This window comes from Eleginops maclovinus, chromosome 1 (assembly GCF_036324505.1).
Source record: "Eleginops maclovinus isolate JMC-PN-2008 ecotype Puerto Natales chromosome 1, JC_Emac_rtc_rv5, whole genome shotgun sequence".
Classification (NCBI taxonomy): Eukaryota; Metazoa; Chordata; class Actinopteri; order Perciformes; family Eleginopidae; genus Eleginops; species Eleginops maclovinus.
This window is the reverse complement of record NC_086349.1, coordinates 21,077,051-21,097,244: the sequence shown is the minus strand read 5'-3', so window position 1 is coordinate 21,097,244 and position 20,194 is coordinate 21,077,051. Positions and strand designations below refer to the sequence as shown.

At 40.2% G+C, this 20,194-nt stretch overlaps 1 protein-coding gene across 1 annotated transcript in view; it reads right to left on the bottom strand.

Moving 5' to 3' along the window:
* LOC134864096 (metabotropic glutamate receptor 4-like) overlaps window positions 1-20,194 on the bottom strand; it is a 108,273-nt gene that overhangs the window by 31,326 nt on the left and 56,753 nt on the right. Inside the window, exon 2 of the mRNA XM_063882872.1 lies at window positions 18,247-18,463. Within this exon, the coding sequence (XP_063738942.1) occupies window positions 18,247-18,463 (217 nt within the window). The remainder of the gene's footprint in view (window positions 1-18,246; window positions 18,464-20,194) is intronic.

Sequence of the window (20,194 nt, the reverse complement as noted above, 5' to 3'; positions counted from 1 at the left end):
AGAAGTCACTTCCTATTAAGTCAGTGAGGGCTTCAATCCGTGGCACACAACATTGTTCTGATTCTGGAGGAATTTAATGATGTTTTCTTTCTTGTGCTTTCTTGATTTCACTGTGGCTGTATTCTTTTTCCTTCTTCAAAATAGACGGGTGTATAGGTTTCCTGATGTGATGCATGTCACAGTTTTGCCTGATACATTCAGCCGGTTGGTTAATGGATCAGCAGTTCCTTCACTGGAGGAAAAGACTCATTCCTTTGTGTGTGCTGGTCCATGTCGTTGTTGTTGGGGCTGTTTCCTGCTGCAATCAGGCAATACTGTTTTCATTCCAGCAGCAACCAACCTTTTATTTACTTGTTTTTCCGCTTTCTTAACCCCAACTTTAATATTGCAGTTAACAAAGATTTCATAAAGTCTTGAGTTTGAAACTGTTGCTGGGCATTATACTTGATAAAGGTGTCTTGTTTATGAATATTCTAATCTTTATGACACATGTATTCACTCATTTAACTTACATTGGGAGCATCATTGTGGTATGATACAAGGCACGATATACTTTATTGTCCCCGTAAGGAAATCTGTTCTGGGCTCCGTCCTGAAGTTCCACAGAGGATCAAAATCCTACACACTACATATGCACCATGACTTGTACTTAAAGTATACCCAAGTGGCACATTCATATATCCACAGATACACCTATTGACAAGGGCGACTTCTGTAAAACTCTGTAGTGTTCATGATCTTCTTATTGTTGTACTTATTATGCTGCACTTACTAAAGTATGTTTTAACATCTAGCAACAACAGGTACAACTGGTATACAAGTAAAGCATTTCTTAGTCAACAATATGTGTTTCCTTTTCTACAAACGTCATCCTTCTGATTGTTGACGCTTTATTTAAACTGAAGCAGAGGTTTTTTTGTCTGCCTCTCTGTGTCATTACACCTACACTTCCCGGAGAGGCACATGGGAAATTTAGCAGCAGCAGCTCTCTGCTCTTGGAGACTCTATCAATCATTAGATGCTATGTCTTTGCCTCGCTGATACTTCAGTCCCACATTCCCCCAGCATCTGCTATGTAGAAGCAGAGCACTCATCCCTTGCTTTCCTTCTCTTCTCACAGCACCAGCAGCGGGCTGCAGCAGTGCTCAGCCTACAGAGGGAAGAGCAAGAGGAGCAGGGGGGATAAGAGCCCAGCCTGGGGGAGGTGATGCACACTGAACAAGGGCCTCCACGGGCCCAGTGTTGTTACTCTGTTAGTTGTATGGTAGACACCACAATTTGTTTTATTGCTAACACTACCCATTCATCCATGCACCTGTCTATCCATTGCTGTCCAAGCAGAGGATGGGCAAAGACACGGTCCCTTGAATCGAGGACCCCGATTCAAACTCCGTGACAGGAAGCAGCTCCTAAACACGACTCTCACGCCTACCTGAACCAAATATGAATTTCTCTTTTTCTATTTGAAGGGTCCTCTTAACCTCCCCCATCTATATCACAATGCCACACCTTTATTTTACACACACACACACACACACACACAAACCACACTCGCAAGGAAATATTTGCGTCACTGTCACAGTAGGAGTTAGATACCAATTTGATATGTGGTTATTCATAATGCAAGGCCATTTCAAATCACAACATAATACAGGACTTTGTATTTTTCTCGTCTCTCAGTCTCATCGGCTCTAGACACTTCTTTACATTAGCAGAGGCAGATAGAGAGCCTGCTTTACGTGCACCTCAGTCTCATCGGAGGAAAAACCTCATAGCTAAAGTTAATTTAGCTATGCAGACTGCATTCTGCATACAAACTAAGTGGCTTTTAATTGGTCTTAGTAATTATAGGTCATGCCCATTACATATTTTATAATCATTTTAACAAGTTTCATTAAGATGTAACAGCATTTCAATAAAACGCTTCCAATTTGCCATTAGACTAAGATTTAATTAGGGAGAGTCCTCCTCTTGTCTGCACACGCTCCTCATCAGACCATTTCTCACCTAATACTGCTTTGTAGCATATAGAAAGAAAATTATAAAGCAATTCATTGCACATTTGAAGGACATGTAAGCACCCCTTTGTGTTTTTGTCTGTTGATTAATTATAGTTCATGTTTTAATTACCTGAGAATCATGCAGATTAACAATCAGTAGTCTGTGTAAAACTCATCTGAGTAACTGGGTAGTGAGTTAGGTCTCAGAAACTCAACAATTAGTCAAAACATTCATTAATCTTCACGTTAAGCAAGTGCCAAATCCAATAATTTAAGTGCAAAGTCTACTGATATAGGGGAGGCTTTTTTCTGCTCATACTGCTGAAACTTCATGAGCTGTGTTTCTCTCCCCTCCACAACACTGATCCTATACCACTGTTAACATCTGAGCCACGTCTAAAAAACCACCTCTAAAAATATCCGTTGCTGAGGAGACTGCGAGCCTCCTCTCTCGTGTCTCTCATTGTCAGTCTCAGTCTCTGCTCTCCTAATAGCTCAGAACACTAATATTCCTTCTCATTGGACACCCGTGGGAAACACAAGGCTGCCATAAACATTAAAAATTCCCTGGCTCTGTGGTCGGATGTAGCACATTTTCTGTGCTTGCTGAAACGTAGTGCAAAAGCAAAACAAAATACACCCAGGTGGGCATTGTGGGCAAGGTGCAGGAATAGCATTTTTATTGGGATGCCTTGAGTGGGAAAGCGTGCACAAAGAATCATAATTTGCAGCTGGAGAACATCACAGCTAAAATACAAACATCTTAAATTACACTCGAGTTGCTTTTTTATCAATAATTTTAGAAAATAAATCAATTTCAATAATATGGAAATATCAGCACCAACTGCTACTTACTTTGGCCAACAATGACGGCCAACACTTGAGTGCTAAAAATAAAAGTTGTGCTTTTTTCAGTGCTTCAATGACGCATTGGATAGTTTACAAATCTAACCCTGTCAGCCTGTTTTGTTAAGTCTAAGAAATGTCGTAAGCCATGTTTTAGCCATTGGCCAGTTCTAATTTATGTTTAACAACATAAACACGTCAATGAGTGTTCAAGCAACAACAAATTGGTGATAGTATAGATAGCCCCCCCTTGGCCGTTGATTTTGCGTGTGCAGCATCTGAGCATGGTATGGTATGGTAACAGTGACAATCAGTTCATAATTAAAAAAGCAGCAGCATAGCTTTGAATTTTGATCTGCTTTGGACAGCATTGTAGTTTTTTCAATTAATTGATCGTCCTGTATGTAATGTCTGGCTGCTGACAGCAGTCTAATGTACAGAACAGCTCTGCCTTAGTTTAGTGATCAAAGCGGTTTACGTTTCACGAATACATTCAGATAAGATCAAAGTAATGAAAATGTTGTGAACCATAACAAGATGTGGATAGCACTACGGAGATGAATAATATCCCCCTCTGATTTATTAAACTGTGCACCAATTGATTCATGCAAATCACTTGATCAGAGGCCTGTGATAAACTGGCAACTCGTCCAATGTGTCTCTACCTTTCATCCAATGCATGCTGGGACTTGCTCAGGCCCCTGAGAGGGAGAGAAAAATAAATGGAATTGATTTATGCCTGAAAAACAACAGTTTAGGTAAAATCCTGGCTGTCCCTGGTAGCAAAATGTTGGCGAAAATGAACTCGAGGAAGCACGCTGAGTTTATTGGTACATTATCCACAGATTGTGTTTTTCTCCCTTATCAGAAATACAGCTGCGGGTGAGTGGGAGTGAAATACTGGGAGGAGACCGTGTGAAACCGTGGGCTGAAATCATTAGGGAAACTGACCCTGAACAGAAAGAAAAGTCGCAGGTTCAGTCGCCTGTTCCAACAAACGCCCTGCTGAAGTGTCTTAGAGCAGGACACTAAATCCCTTCATAGTCCCCGAGGCGCTGTCACTGAATCCACTTTGCCATCCCTGTTCAGGGCTGAAGGGATAAAAAGAAATGAATTCCTCCTCAGGGGATCAATTACAGAATAATATCCCATTATAATTATTATAGACTGCTGAGCCACAAAGATAGCCCAAACTACCAAATTTCATCCCCTCTTGCAATATAAAGAGACTGGCTAAAATGTATGACCTGCCACTGCATGGAACATGGGAAAATATCAATAAATTTAAAAATTATACGAGTCAGAAGTACTTGCATAACAATTAATTTGAACCAATTGAATGGCTTTTATATTAACTATCAAGATAGAAAAGAATTACCCCAATTTGTTTGTGTAATTCGCCTTTATTATTAGGACCATGTGTCTTTTACCTTTACTCTGCATATAACTCTCCACATTGGATCCAAGAGCTCCTACGATATTGTACAGTATGTGTCTAGACAGTGTTTTTAAATATACATGGCCTTTTAAACACATGGATGTCTGAGGGCATTATCTGCTCAGTGTGGATACTTTCTCAGGGACCTGCTGAGTCTACAGGTTGATATCTGAGAGCAGCACTGGGCTGGATCACATGATGAGCCCGGGGTTAACGTGATGTACTGCTAGGAAAATGAGGCTGAACTGTGGCTGCATGTGAAGCTGGTGAGAGTCAGGTTTCTCCTCTCCGATGAGACTGAGGTGCACGTAAAGCAGGCTCTCTATCTGCCTCTGCTAATGTAAAGAAGTGTCTAGAGCCGATGAGACTGAGAGACGAGAAAAATACAAAGTCCTGTATTATGTTGTGATTTGAAATGGCCTTGCATTATGAATAACCAAATATCAAATTTGTATCTAGCTCCTACCGTGACAGTGATGCAGGTATTTCCGTGTGTGTGTGTATGTGCCGTGCGCGCGCAGTTGCAGTATAATTTCAACAGTGCAAAATGCAGTCAGCGAACTTTAAAGACGTATAGTTCAAAATGAAGGTTGTGTTCGAAGCTGGTGTGGTCAGAGCATCAGAATAAGGGGGTAGAACGCGTAGAAGGGACTATGCCAATGGTAATTTTCACCCCTCAGTGAGATTGACATAAAGGAAACTAATCAATCAAGCCTTCGTTATAATTTCTAGTTCTTGTTCTTTCTTGAATAACCAGCCGTACACTTGCCCTTTTACCTGTCTCTGCCATGTTAGTGAGACAAAGTGTTGCTGTTGAACATTTCCCTGAGAGATGCAGAAGATGGGAAGAAAAAAAAAGACAGGAAGCTATTTTCCCGCTTGCTGTAACCGTTGACGATGGGTTTTGAAATGTACTCATGGGGAGATGATCTGATGTTAATAAGAAAAACATCTGCATGGTGATGTGTGAAATTGGATTGGATTGGATTGAGAGAAACGGTGATTGCATTGAGGCTCTTTCCTATATGTTTCTTCTGTAAGATACGTATGTTATTAAGAAAACATATTTTAATTGAACTGATTATTAGGTTTTAGACAGTTTTCTTAGTGTTACCAAACTCTTTAAATGTCATTGTCATTACATCATTGTTTCTCAAATGCTAATAATATTTGGGTATTTTTATAAATGTATCTTTGTCCATCTATTACAGAGAAATACTTAATAACTGATTTCAGGTATTAGACCAGACCGGCTCTATTTCTGTCCAGTTGAAATTTGAGAAATTCAGTTCAACAAAATATTTTAAAAGACAAGGAAAATGTTTTTAAGATATCACTTCAGAAATGCCTGTACAGTCAGGCTGCTTGCTTTGCATTTAACTGACAGCTAAGCTCCAACAAGGTGACTGATGGATAGGTTATGTTGGATTTGCTGGATTTAAGGAAATCTATATTTTGAAACATATCTTATGGCTGGTTTGAAAGTGAGAAAATATGACAAATTTGAAGCCAATGCAGTGAAGCAGCCTGCCGTTAGTGTGATACTCAATAAATCTGAATACTTTACCAAACCATTTAACATTTAAAGGGCAGCTTTTTTAATACAGAACCTCTGTGTGTTGGCTCATTTAAGAATACAAGTTAAACTGACTACATGGACATTTAGAGTTTCAATATTTTGGCAGATGGGTTGCATTACACGCAGCTACTGGTAGTGTTTTAAAAGATCCCTGGCACCAAAAGCTTGGGCACTTAGTTTGAGACTGACGACTTGCCTTTATTATAATAAATGTAAGGAAAGGGAGCGATAAAGCAATTTTAGTGCCCCAACAGGTGCTGCTCTCTGGACTCGCTTGTTAAATTGAGTGTTATGAACTGCATGGGTCTAATCTTCGGTCTCTGAAATAAAAAATGATCCACTTTAGCTCGTATTGATGACCCAGCTAACAATCTGTGAAAGTACATGTGAGAACACAGCAGGGCAGGGATGTAGTTACTCTCTGGCCTCAAAGTTGATGGATCAACTCAAAGCATTTGTTGGCATGGCTATTTTCTTAAGCCAAATGGCAATGGGTCCCGGTATTACATCTGTCAGCAACTCTGCTCCGATATCAGCACGCTTTAAGTCCCTGAGGGAAATGGACCCGCTCTCTATTTATCCCCACAGTGCAGGGGGGGCTCATGGAGGGCAAGAGGGCAGCAGTGACAGAATATGTGATTTTCTACATGTTATTAATCCCACACGGTTCCCTCCACATGCTAGAAATATGAGTTTACTCCTCAGCAAAATACATTAGAGAAAGTACATTATCCTATTGAGGGAGGTTTTGAAAATCTAAAATTGCAATTTCACTAGTTACTTATGTCCCTTTTCTTCACTAAATTAACCAAAATAAATTGACTTGCCACAAAAAAACATATGCTTTTCTCATTAACATGTATGTTATTTGCTTTTAAGTTTCAACGTCTGGCCTTTAATTTTAGATTCAACAATTTGGTTTGCACTTCATATATGTCACCGAAAATCAGCAACAGGTGTTGAATTGCAATCTAGACAGTCACGACAATGAGATACACATACAAATAATCGTTGTTAGGACAGCTGTCTGTTCAAAAGTTAACTTTTAACACATTGCTGCTCACAGGGATGAGCACAGTTTATTGACAACCATGACCTCACATTAAAAACTATTATTTCAACTCAGCGGCGTCAGCACAAGTTATTTGTCCGCGTCGGCAGGAGCTTGAGAAATCCAACAGTGTCCTATTTTCCAGCAGCGGCAAAGTTCTGAGTGATTTTAATAGCAACGATTTTTGTACAAAAGTGCCAGTTTGACATGACGATACACTTTTGATACACAGAAATCTGATAGTCTTTTCCTTCTGGAGACAATGGTAGCAGTGATGTGATTGTCGACAATCGCGCAGTTTAGCTTGAGAGCATGTTGTCTTGTTCTCAGATCCAGAGTGAAAAAGACCATGAAAACAGTTTCGGGGGCAAAGATGAATTAGATTTTTTTTAAAACCTGAATGACTTCCTTCTCAGTGAAAATGATTTATAAATCAAAGACAGGCCTCTGAGCACTGTGAAATAAGCTGTTCTGCTCTGTGGTAAAATGACTTACCTGACAAGTATGGGACTTTCCTCTTACCGAGAATAATCCATATGGCAAATCTCTTAACATGAAAATGTTAAAGCTCAGCTCAAGAGTTAAGTGTAAAAGTGTATATGGCTTCCTGTCAAAGCAAACATTAACGGTGCTGTCTAATCAGGCGTGGGCAGCGGTGAGGAGCCGGCTGCAGAAGGCCTTGAGGAGCACATTCTCACGTTGTCAAAGAGCGGCAGAAAACTTCCTGGCAACTATACCCGATGAAAGACTGTCAGCCTCTATCAGCCGTCCTGTTACCTTCAGCAGCTAGCATACATTTCTGACGACAGATGAGGGAAATAATGGTTGACAGTCTACATTAAAATCCCGGTGTTTCTTCCCCTGGCACATCACTATAGTTTCTTGATCAGTGCTTTAAGAGGTGATAAATAGCTTTTTGGCTTTTACGCCATTCTTCATCTTAAGCTGCTGATTCTCCCGGCAGCTAGTGCTGTGTGGTCACAAACAAAGAGCTGTAGCAGTAAGAAATAGCCGGTGGTGTTTTTTGGTTTCCAACTTCAGTTACTCAGTTTAATCAGGCTTTATGGAATTTTGCTCATTTGGGAATGGACTTATTATCTGTGGTTAATAGATTTCATAGTTTCGGTTTCTGAAATGTAGGGATATGATGCTTTTTCTTTGTTGTATCTAGAAAAAACTGATTATATCTATCGTCTGAAGGCAGTGGGTTACCTCAATAAAGCAATTAAATTACACCGCTTTGGTCTGTCGGAAATCAATACGGCCTGATTTGACCTTTTTGTCTTACTTTTTTTAATTGAATAAACAGGAAAATTATCATCTGATAAAATCTTAGTGAAAAAATCTGTTTATAGTTGAAAAAAGTGGGGAAAAAAAGCTGTGTACTTACTAAAAAGTTAACTTGGTATCTAATCAGCATATCAAACATTCAAAATATATCTTTTAATTGTGGTAACAGGGTTTTACTTTTCCCCGAGCCAAAAATATGTATTTTTTAAAGTGTTTAAAACGCTGATAAAAGTTTATCAGTAATAAGGGGATGTCACATTGATGGCACCAAATACGTTTCTCCCAAATGTATTTCAAGTATAAGTAACAGAAATACTGCCCATTCTGACTTCTTTTAAGGATGTGCTGCATCATCAGAGTCCATCAAGGTTCACAGAACCGGTGCCCCCTGAGCTGCTGCAGGACTCAGCTACGTGAAGGTTCATCCATTTTATGATAAAGTGTCTTCACCTTCAGTATTGCCTCTGGCCAGCCCCAGGAGCTCCTGCAGAGGCCAAACCAGCCTCACCGGGCTGCATACAGCCTCTCCAGTACAGTAATGAACAATCATCAGATCAATGCTCCTCTTGTTGAATTGTTATAATGCCAAAATATTGTTTTAAAGGCTTATGGCCTCAAAGTGGACCATGTTAAACATTATTCCCTTTAGTAAATCACAACTGTAAATACCAACACAACACATTTTGAAGAATAGATCACCTTCTGTTTCTTATCACAGCTAATAAACTGTCAAATGAATGATGAAAAGGAAAAGATTACAGAGAATATCTTTATGTTGGATCTACCAAACCCACAGAAGTTAGTCTTGCAGTGTTAGCAAGTCTCTGTGACATTATAATGATACAGCACATTATGCAAAAAGATCTGTGGCAGAGCCTTGACAATTGTTCTGTCTCTGCACACCTGTAGCTAAAACCCTTCAGTGATTCTCAAACTGTCGTGAGGAAGTTCCAGGTGGTTGCAGAGAAAATGAAGCTATCCGTGGACGGGTAGATGTGACAGTTTCAAAGACATGAAACCATTTGCAAAATGCTGCAAACTGCTAATCAAACAAGGTAATGAACAGTGCAAAATGGAAAAGTGCTAAATGAGCAGAGCTGCATGACAATGTAACTGAAGATAAATTATAAAAAGAGGAAATCCAATTAAAATGTTACCGTTTAAGCAAAAGACTTTCAGTCAAATCAAAAGTTAAATGCATGCTGTGTCTTGAAAAAGTGTTGGTTCAGATGTTTGTCTTTGTTGTGACACGTTTAAATGCGTTCTAGTTTGATTTATTTGATCACAATATGTAGCAAGGAATAATCGTTAACCATAGCTATGTACAGAAAGCAGAACTATTTAAAAAGATAAACTAATAATCATGAAATCTTAAAGCCCTAAAATCTGCCAACACAATTTTATCATATGTGTATTTACATAGTTTTGGTGAACCAGTGCCTTTATCGACGTTACAGTGTTGAAAGGGGGAGACTGAGGTGGTGTCACGCCATGAATGGTCCCAAGCTCAAATTCAACCCCAGGTCTTTGCATTGGGACCGAGGCTCACGGCAAGTACACAATCATATATATGTAGCTGTTAAACATGTGAACTTCCCTGGCCTCCACTCAAATATTCTGCTCACAGCTTCACCTGAATGATTGTTCGGTAGTATGAATAATGCTAGTAGGTGAACAGCGCCAGGGGTGATTGGAGAAATAAGAACGATACAAGTGGTTGCACATTCAAAATAAATTCACCTAACGTCTCTCTTAACCCTCAGTGTCCCAACACGGCATTCATCAGTACTCAGTGAAGCCTGACGCAGGATGAGCAGCTGTCTGAGCCTGACAGGGATTTCCTGTGTTTGACATGTTGAGCCAAGGGGACATGAACTCCTACTCTCTTTCCTCCCTTCCTCCTCCTTATACTGCCTCCCTTCCTTTTTTTTCTGTGTTGTACTCAAAGTACAAATATAAGAAAGCACATTTGACAGAAAACACTGTTGAAGCTACGTCTTTGCATAAATACCATATAAATGAATAAGGTATTTATTTCATCATTGCATGATTACGCTTTTTTTTTCCATTTGCATCTTGGGACTCTCTGACTTATTTACATGCTTTAATGTTCGAAACTACTTATTTTGTGTCCCTTGAGCTCACAACAATGGTCCTTAATCAAGACTCCAACTAAATGTGTGTGGGAGAGAAACTCGCTCTTGAGGGAACATTGTGATTTTAGCCTTTGCAGCGCATTTACAGGCACTATAAAACACACTGCAGGAAAGGAAACGGTAACAAAGGTTTCCTTATTTGTATTACCCATACAATACATTTAAAAATATGATCAAAAACCTCTGTCAGTCAGGTTAACAAGTATTCAAGTCCTTCCTCTTCACATTTCCCTGGTGACAAAGCCTTCAGTATGCAACCTTCATTTCTAACATTTGCATAATCTCCTTGTCATCCCTGGGCTGCTTTGTGACATCCTTGCCCTCCTCCTCCTCTTGCCTCAACTGTCTTTTAAAAAAGATTCATTATGATTTGAAATTATCCATCCAACCGTTGGTTAGTGTCAGCGTACAGACTTGCAAAAAGAAAACACCAAGAAACAAAAGGAGTGTGTAAACTTTTTAATGCTTTTATTTCTAAACGTGTCACCAGCTGAGTTCCTAAAATCCACTCGATTGTATTACACACATGGATATAATAATAGAAAAGAGTGCAATATCCACTAGAGGGAAAAAAAACACTACTACTTTTACAGGGTGATAAAAAAAAAGTCAGCCTCCATAACTGTAGAGGACTGTACAGTCTCTAATAAGGACACTGGAGGCACAGCAGAGAAACACAAACAGAGAGAAAGACTGAGGGAGAAAAGGCTTTCGCATCAAGGACAGTCCTGCATTTTAAGGGTGACAACAGAAAGACATCCCACAGAAAAAGAATCGCTCTTTTCTTGTAATCATTTTCCATAATGACACTCCAGCCGTCGTCCCAAGGGGCGGTTTGATAGATGTTATACAATGGGAATGACCCAAATGAAAGCACAGCTCTGCATATCGGAGGTGGAACGCTTCAGTGACAGTCCAGCAGCCGCAGATGAAATGATGTTTGACATATTGATTTACTATTAGGAAAACTCTCCTGATGATGGCACCATTCAGAGGCTGACACACTTTGGAGACCAATGCAAACAAGTTTTCTCTATGTGAAGCTGTAATCTCTTCTGCATCTTCACAGCTGAGAAATATTTTACTGGCTCTGCTGTTTTCCTCTCACCATACTGTATCATTTCTACAGAGTTTTGGAATGACTGCACCATTTCTGGTATAGCCTCCTTTGGAAACGGTGTGAGAAATACTTCACTATGCAACCAGTTGGATATGTTGACGTGAAGGGACAACATAATTTACTTTTGAATTTCAGTTTTCAAATGATGCACAATATGCAGTGCACAATCACCATGGTAACAGGAGACGAGTTGCCACCAACATGACTTTACAGTGAGGCGTTTCCAGGATTACCAAAGTTGTACTTTCTTTGCATTACCAGTCGTTGTCACCTATTGAACCAATACAATTATAACTTTAGCATGCAGGGGGACTTATTACACTCCATATTGTATAATGTTGAATTTAAAGGTCCCTTATTATACTCTTTTTCAACAATAATATAGGTCTCGGAAATATACAAAACATGTCTCTGAAGTGTTTGGCTGGAAATACCAAACAGATCATGCATTGTAGCATGCCACATACCCTTCTGTTTCAGCCCTGTTTGAAAGGTGCTGATACTGTGTCTGTAGCTTTAATGCAAATGAGTTGCTTCTCCCCACGCCCCTGGGTAAAAAACACCATGATGCTCTGGGAGGAGATTCAGGTGATAAGGTGGGCGTGTGTATATAGGCTTTTTTTCATATGTATTTTTTGCCCCTCCGATGATGATGATGATGATGCATCACAGCATGGATTTATTCTAATCTGTCTAATCTCAAGAACAGATTTGTAAAAAAAAAACTGAGTTAAAACTGAGATTAGGATGCTCATACATGGCTACGTACATTAGGTCTGGCTCTTGATGAATATGAAAAGACTAAGCAACTGAAAGAGCCTTTGAGGATTTATCATTCATCTACTTAAAGAAGGCTGTGTTCAGAGAAAGACATTTTGTCAGAAGCACCATCTGGATTATCAGAACTCTGTCAGGAACATATTGTCTTCACTTTGAGTTTAAACACTGATGGTTACACATTATCACTGACAACAGGGGATGCTGTGAGTGTTTAGTGGAACAAACTGTCATTCATCTTCAAAACATCAAACAAATCCTTTAAGTAATCTTAACCCTGTTGTAGACTTAATGTACAAAAGACTCGTCTCACAGAAACCTGAAAGAGCCTCTCGATTGTCTTAATTGTTTTTCTCATTCTGATCAGCTGCACTTCATGCTTGCTCTCACTGAAACACTAACGGTTATTTTCAACCTCCTCTGAGATATCGACTGCCCAAGTGTCAAACTGTTTCCACTTCGCAGTACCGATACTCAGGTCCAGTCAGTCTGATCAAATACTGAGTTTCCACTTTAATTCTGTTTTCACTTGAAAGCCCAAGGAGCTGGGATCAAATGATTCTCTCTCCAGCTGGATCTTGTGTCATCTACCATCTTAAAGAAAACCTCATCACCTCACACATGCTAATGTACTTTTTAAAAACCTTTATGTGACCCAAACAAATTGTATTCCCTTATCCATGAAACAAATGGAGGCAGTAAAACCAAATGTCTATTTCAAATGCTGGACTACTTTTGATATTTTGATTATTCTGTCTTTTTTATCACATGATGGGAGAGAATTTTACACTTGCCCTCTAGCTCGCCCTAAATACAACCATTTAACTGCAGGGTGCTTTTTAAAGAAGCCAAATTATATATTTTTTAAAAAGCCATAAAATGCATTTATGACTGCAGGAATCACAACTGAATCGTACCACAAACACACCAGCTGCAGTTTGTTGATGTTAGAACTGCACAGGCATGCAGTATGGTCTGAGGGTCAACACCACAATCTCTTTAGGCCTAGCATCTAGGCTAAGATGTCCTTGAGAACAAATAATGAGCAATTTTAAAATAGTCCTTCAAGTATATCGCTTTACATACCTAAGGATGTTTTAAAGAACTAAAATATTCATGCAGGCATACAAACAAAAATGAAAAGCAAGATGTTATAAAGTGGGTTAGAAAAGCAAAACAAACAAAATGAAACTTTGAATAGAAAGCAGTAATCCCATCTTGTCCAAGGAAATATAAACATAGATAAGACTGAAGTTACTTTTCTTTCTTTGTCTATTTTAAGATCATTAAAGTAGTTGCTGTTTCCCCTTTTCCTTTGTTTCAAAAATTGTCACACTTTATTTCACAAACAGCAGAAATTGAGCGAACATACATAAATAATCATTTGGTTTGACAAAGCCTAAACAATCTACTTATTCTGCTTCAACAAACCCAAATCTGCTGTTCAAAGCTAAAGCTCTTTTCCCTATATAAAGCTGCACATTGAAAGCAGTCTCTGTGACATTATGTGGGTGAGACTGATGCTCAGTGTACGGCCTATAGCTGCTTAATGAGATAGAACATTTGGCCAGTTCTGATCTGGCTGTTTTATTATGTGAGTACCGAGCAGAATGCTGCAGAAGCCATTTAGCAGCCAGAATACCTGTGGCTTTTGTTTTGACAGGGCTGCCTGCCTGTCATATAATCAATCAAAGCCCGAATTGGAGAAAAAAAGCTCAGGGGAATCAAACAATCGCTCCACACGCAGCAAACAGACATATGTAAATGTTTAGCAACAATCACTCTAGTCGTCAGATTTAAAGGAGCTGAAGGGAGGAAGTCTTGACAGATGTTTGTCTACATTTTTGTTTACAAGCAGGCAGTGAAGGGAGTGCAGTCTGAACACTGATTTGACTGTGTGTCGTGCTGACAATGTTCTGCAGTGAGGTGTTTCAGTCAAGTGGCAGAGAAATTTGAGAATAGTGTTCATAAAATCTTAAAAGGCTTCTCCTAAGTTCGACCCTGTGTGCGAAAATGTTCCAAACTTGAAGTTTTTCTTGACACTGCTTTAATCTCTGTGACATTTCTGTCATCAAACCAGGGAGGGATGAGACTTGTGTGATTTACATACTCGAGAGCCATACTAATGTATTTCAACACGGGCTATAATGAGATTACTTTCACCTTCATTTAATTATTATTTCTTTGGTCTACAGAATTTGCAGGAAAATGATTGATTTTGCATTTATTGATTGGGCTTTTGGGGGTTTTCCTTTTCCTGTAGTGTATAATGTGTGTGTATATGTAAATGGTCTGCTTAGGCTAAAATTCCCAAAATTCCCTCCCTCCCACACACTCCGTCTGAAACGCCTCCATTGGACTCCTTGTTTTACTTCCGTAATACAGTGACATCAGTATGTAACACTCTCGCTTCTATTGGCTAGCGTTCCAACACATTATATGTGATAGGCTAAGGGGCAGGACAGAGGTGGCCATCTAACCAATCAGAGCAGACTGGGCTCTGGTTTCAGACAGAGGGTGAAAAGAGGTGCTGCAGCACAGGAAGTATGAACCTGGACATAAGTGTGATAGGGCCCCTTTAAATAAAGAGAATATACATGAGGATGTTTGCCCTTTGAAGACATTTTTGTTATAATTTGGACCCTTAATGCATTATATCAGTACCACAGTTCCCGCTACAGAAAACAATGTTATTTTTATCATCCTTTATCAACAGTTTTTTTTTTTAAGTAGAGATACAACAATCTGACTTTTTTGAAGTTATGATGCAAATACATAGGAATTCTAAAGAACTGATTTACCAAAATATTCAAATGTATGTGCTAGAATAGGCCTTAATCAGCATTTGTCTGAGTATATTTAGATGTGGACAAACAATTGTGTTTTTGTTCAAAAAGACGGAGAGAGAAAACTTGGTTGCGTTGGCATTTGAGCCCCTTTTACATGGTTAGGCAAATAGGCAGCTGAGCCGGACAGACTTGAGGGCTCTCTGCAGGAGTAATCTGCTGCTGGTGCTTCTCCGGGATGACTGATGATGGGCAGCAGCGTGGAGCTGGCAGGAAAGAAAGGGACGCAGTGGCACAGAGAGTACTGGACATGTCGGTAGTGATTACGTTCTTGCTCAGAAAGGGTCAGAGGTCAGACTGAGCGTGTTCCAGCAGCTCCCTGCACCAAACCCTCTATATTCCCAACACTGTAAAAACCCATAATGTTTTTGTAGCTACGGGCTATTACTGCAGCCTTACTCTCACTCTGTCACTGCTTTTCAATCAAATTAAATTAGCATTATGTCTGATGTCTGCGCTTGTGAATGTCAGATGTAAGTATTCCCTGGAGTCAAGATTTGGGAGCTGAGTGTAGTCAGATTGCATTGATAGAACATTACAGCATCAATCATGGCTAAAGGTCTCTGTTTTATAAGAGATACAGTGGCAGTAAACATGTCTTCACTTTGTGAAACATCCATCCATCCATCCATCCATTTTCTCCCGCTTATCCGCCAGGGTCACGGAGGTAACAGCTCCAGCAGAGAGCCCCAAACTTCTCTTTCCCTGGCCACATCAACCAGCTCTGACTGGGGGATTCCAAGGCGCTCCCAGGCCAGCGAAGAGATATAATCCCTCCACCTGGTCCTAGGTCTACCCCTCGGTCTCTTCCCAGCTGGACGTGCCTTGAACACCTCCCTAGGGAGGCGCCAAGGTGGCATACTCACTAGGTGCCCGAACCACCTCAACTGGCTCCTTTCAATGCGAAGGAGCAGCAGTTCTACTCCGAGTCCCTCCCGGATCACTGAACTTCTCACCACCTTATCCCTAAGGGAGATGCCAGCCACCCTGCGGAGAAATCCCATTTCGGCCGCTTGTATCAGCGATCTCGTTCTTTCGGTCATGACCCATCCTTCATGACCATAGGTGAGGGTAGGAACGAAAATGGCCCAGTAGATAGAGAGCTTTGCCTTCTGGCTCAGCTCTCTTTTCGTCACAACGGTGCGGTAAAGCGACTGCAGTACCGCTCCCTCTGCTCCGATTCTCCGGCCCATCTCACGCTCCATTGTTCCCTCACTCGAGGACAAGACCCCGAGATACTTGAACTCCTACACTTGGGGTAAGGCCTCATTCCCTGCCTGGAGTGGACAGTCCATCGCGTTCCTGCTGAGAAACATGGCCTCAGATTTGGAGGTGCTGATCCTCATCCCTGCCGCTTCACACTCGGCCGCGAACCGATCCAGTGAGTGCTGAAGGTCACAGACCGATGAAGCAATTAGGACCACATCATGTGCAAAAAGCAGTGGTGCAATCCTTAGCCCACCGAACTGCAGACCCCCTCCCCCACGACTACGCCTCGAAATCCTGTCCATGAATATCACAAACAGGATTGGCGGAGGCCAACTCTCACCAGAAATTGGTCTGACGTGCTACCGAGAACACGCACACAGCTCTCGCTTTGGGAGTAAAGAGATTGGATACTACCCATACTCCCGCAGCACCTCCCACAGTATCTCCCTGGGAACCCTGTCATACGCCTTCTCCAAATCCACAAAGCACATGTAAACCGGATGAGCGTACTCCCAGGCCCCCTCTAGGATCCTTGCGAGAGTAAAAAGCTGGTCCGTCGCTCCATGACCAGGACGAAAACCGCATTGTTCCTCTTCAGTCTGAGGTTCGACAATCGGCCGGACCCTCCTTTCCAGCACCTTAGAGTAAACTTTCCCGGGGAGGCTGAGTACTGTGATGCCTCTGTAATTGGCACACACCTTATGATCCCCCTTTTTAAAAAGGGGGACCACCACCCCGGTCTCCCACTCCTTCGGTACTGTTACAGTACAGTACACTTTGTGATAACAGTGAGAGCAAATACAAGTTATTATAAATGTTCTTGTTCCTCCGGAAGAGCTGGCATGAAATGTCATCACAAGCTGACTTTATAGTGCAAGAGAAGCTAAATTAAAAAAGAGCTTCTTAGCTTTCATTATAACAGAATGTTGAATGTGCTAGCACTGGATAAAACAATAACTTAATAACAAAAACTTTTATTTTGAAATCCTCAGTCTCGTTGTCTCAAAAAGGTAAAAACAGGTAAGGCAGTTTGTCATTGGGCAACAGAGAGTAATTAAAACTCGACCAATCTTTCTCCTTTACAAGTGAAGCTTTTGATATTGGCGATTCCATTCAGGTGAAGTGAATTTCCTTAAGTCCCACATGTAACAGTGACCCGGCCCTTAGTTTGTACAAATCACCATTTTGTCTATAAATTAATTTAAGTAGCATTTGGTTTGACTGATCTCCAAGCCATTTGATAGAACTAATACAGCATAGGAAGCAGGTTTACTGGATGGTTTCCATCGTGTGTTACAGATTTATTGGATTCTTAAGATTGCACTCATGAACATGGTTAACTACTAAAGCTGTTTTTTCATATTGATTGATTGATGATATTGAGTTAAATCACAAAGAATCGTTTTTTTTAACCTCTGATGTCTAAATACCATGATTTACACATCACCTAGGCAACCTCTAGATGCCTCGTCTTCAGGTCGGATTAAAAAAGTAATTGTGATAATGATATTAGCTTTCGAACTTGCTCATCAGGTGAGATGAAATTTGTCGTTTTGCATCTGTTTGCTTTTATCTATGTGGCAAAGTCTACATGTTGTATTTGCACTAAGATCACAGCAGACCAAACAAGGCGAGACAGGGACATATTTTTAGACTGCGAGCTCTAGTGCTCACCAACACTGTTTCTTCTTGTATTTGCTTGGCAGCACAGTTAGGGGTGCATTTTATCCTTTTTGTATACTTCCAGAGTTACACAATGCCTTATGGTTTTATTCATGCAGGTTGGTTTTAGTGTTTTTGCCTATACATTTCTCATTTGATCACAAGAACGCTCTCATCGGTTATCATAATGACATTCACATTGCTAGAACCATTATCACATGAGTCTGAACAATCTTTAGGAACCTTGTAGGTAAGTTTGAAGAAAGACTCACCATCCTCTCGAGACTTTTGAATAAAGGCGTCCACTCCACTTTCCCCATAGTTTCCCTCAGAGGCTACAGTGGAGACGTAGTTCCAGCGCATGGCTTTGACAATGTCCACCATGGCCTGAGCCTGGTAGGTGTCTGGGGGCACCACCCGGGAGAAGAAGTCGTAGCGGGTGTTGTCACTTAGCTCTGGAGCTGTGGAGGCGTAGCTCACCTGAGGAATCTGTAGGAGAAGAAGGTGATGTTGTTACACGCTGGGGACTGTTTAGCAAATCAACTTTGTGTTAATAAATTACATGTTCAGAAGGACAGTACATTGCTGTTACATTACGTTGTTATAGTATAACACCTACATGTAACATCTGCGGAAATCTGAAAAAGCTCCTTGGTTGTTATTCAGCCTCTATGGTTGGCACATTGTTGCTTTAAATAGTACCGATGATCACAGGCTAAGCTGTAGCTAAAGTATACTTTCCAGACCAGTCAAGCAACACTAATCTGCTCTGGAATTCACACTTATTTCTAACATAATGTGAGATGCATGTGGTGTGGAAACAATAAAAGCAGAAGATGATCTGCCTCCAGAGCTGCAATAATACCCTGTATTCTTGTCAAAAATCACAAAGAAGTTATTGTTTAATAGGAAAGGCTAGAAAACCATAAATATCAAATAAGCTTAGTGTGTTGCTTCCAACTTTTAATAAGAAATTAATCGAAAAAGGTAAAATGTTGCAGAATAGATTGGAAATAATAGAAGTTAAGCTTATTGAACTGCTGAAAATGGTCTTCAATTCAATACATATATCTCTTCAAATGCTTTTATCAAATAATAAATAAATCAAATAAGATCTGTCCATTTATCAGAGGTTTTACCATTCTTCGTTTTACTATAAAAGTATTTTAGGAGCTTATTTAAGAAGAAATTCTTAGTCGGTATGTAATCTCAACTTTTTCTTGCTCAAGATATTTCACTTATAGCGTTTAAATCTTCTATGATGTTCTTATGGCTTCTGTGCTGCACAGTTTGGAAGTTGATTGACCAGATTTTATACGTGTTTCATGGTTAAACTTCAAATACAGACACACTTGTTATGCCGATGCATTTTTTTTGTCCTGATTTTAGGGTTGATGAATTTAGCCCATAGATGTAAAAGGCACGGTCGCGGCTGCTTTAAACCAGAATAGAGTTTGACTGATTATGAGTCAGTGGGTGAACATCTTGTAACGTGCATGACCCAGCGCAGTATGAGAGTGGAATACTTCTCCTGGAGCCACTTCTGCTTTTTAGGACGAATCAAACCAAGAAATCATGTATCTTTTTTTTACAATAGAGGACAAAAAAAGCATTGTTACTGAAAAACAAAAGAACATAATGTTAGTGGGAAAAGATAATACTAATTGGAAGCATTACTTTTTTTCTCGAATCATGGGAGCTTTTCCTAAATGTACAGCTCCAACTCTTAGTGCTATTGAAGATAAAAAAGGAGCCAAAAGTGGTTGACTTTGCCTGTGCCTTTCCACGTTATGACTCACACTTGAATGAAATGTTGCTCATCCTTTTCAAATACTGTTTGTCATGGCAGCTCAGCAGTGCTCTGGGAATTTGGGCAAAATGTGTCACCTTTGAGCATCCCTGCTGAAATGGATGGATGTGAGGACAGATAGATAAGCTTAATACGGCACTGAAAAAACATTAAGAAACCTACATGAATTTGTGACGGATAAGAATATATATCCCTTGACGTTGCTGCTTTTTATAAATCGTAATTAAAAGATAAACACTTTATGTTTGAGGAAAAAATGTACCATACATCAGTAATGCTACATAAATGTAAACTATATGCACCGACAGTCTTAAGATAAGATACATTGAAGCTTTATTGATCCCCCTGGGGAAATACAGGTGTTATAGCAGCAGCAGAATAAAACAAAAACACAGATGGTACAGTACACA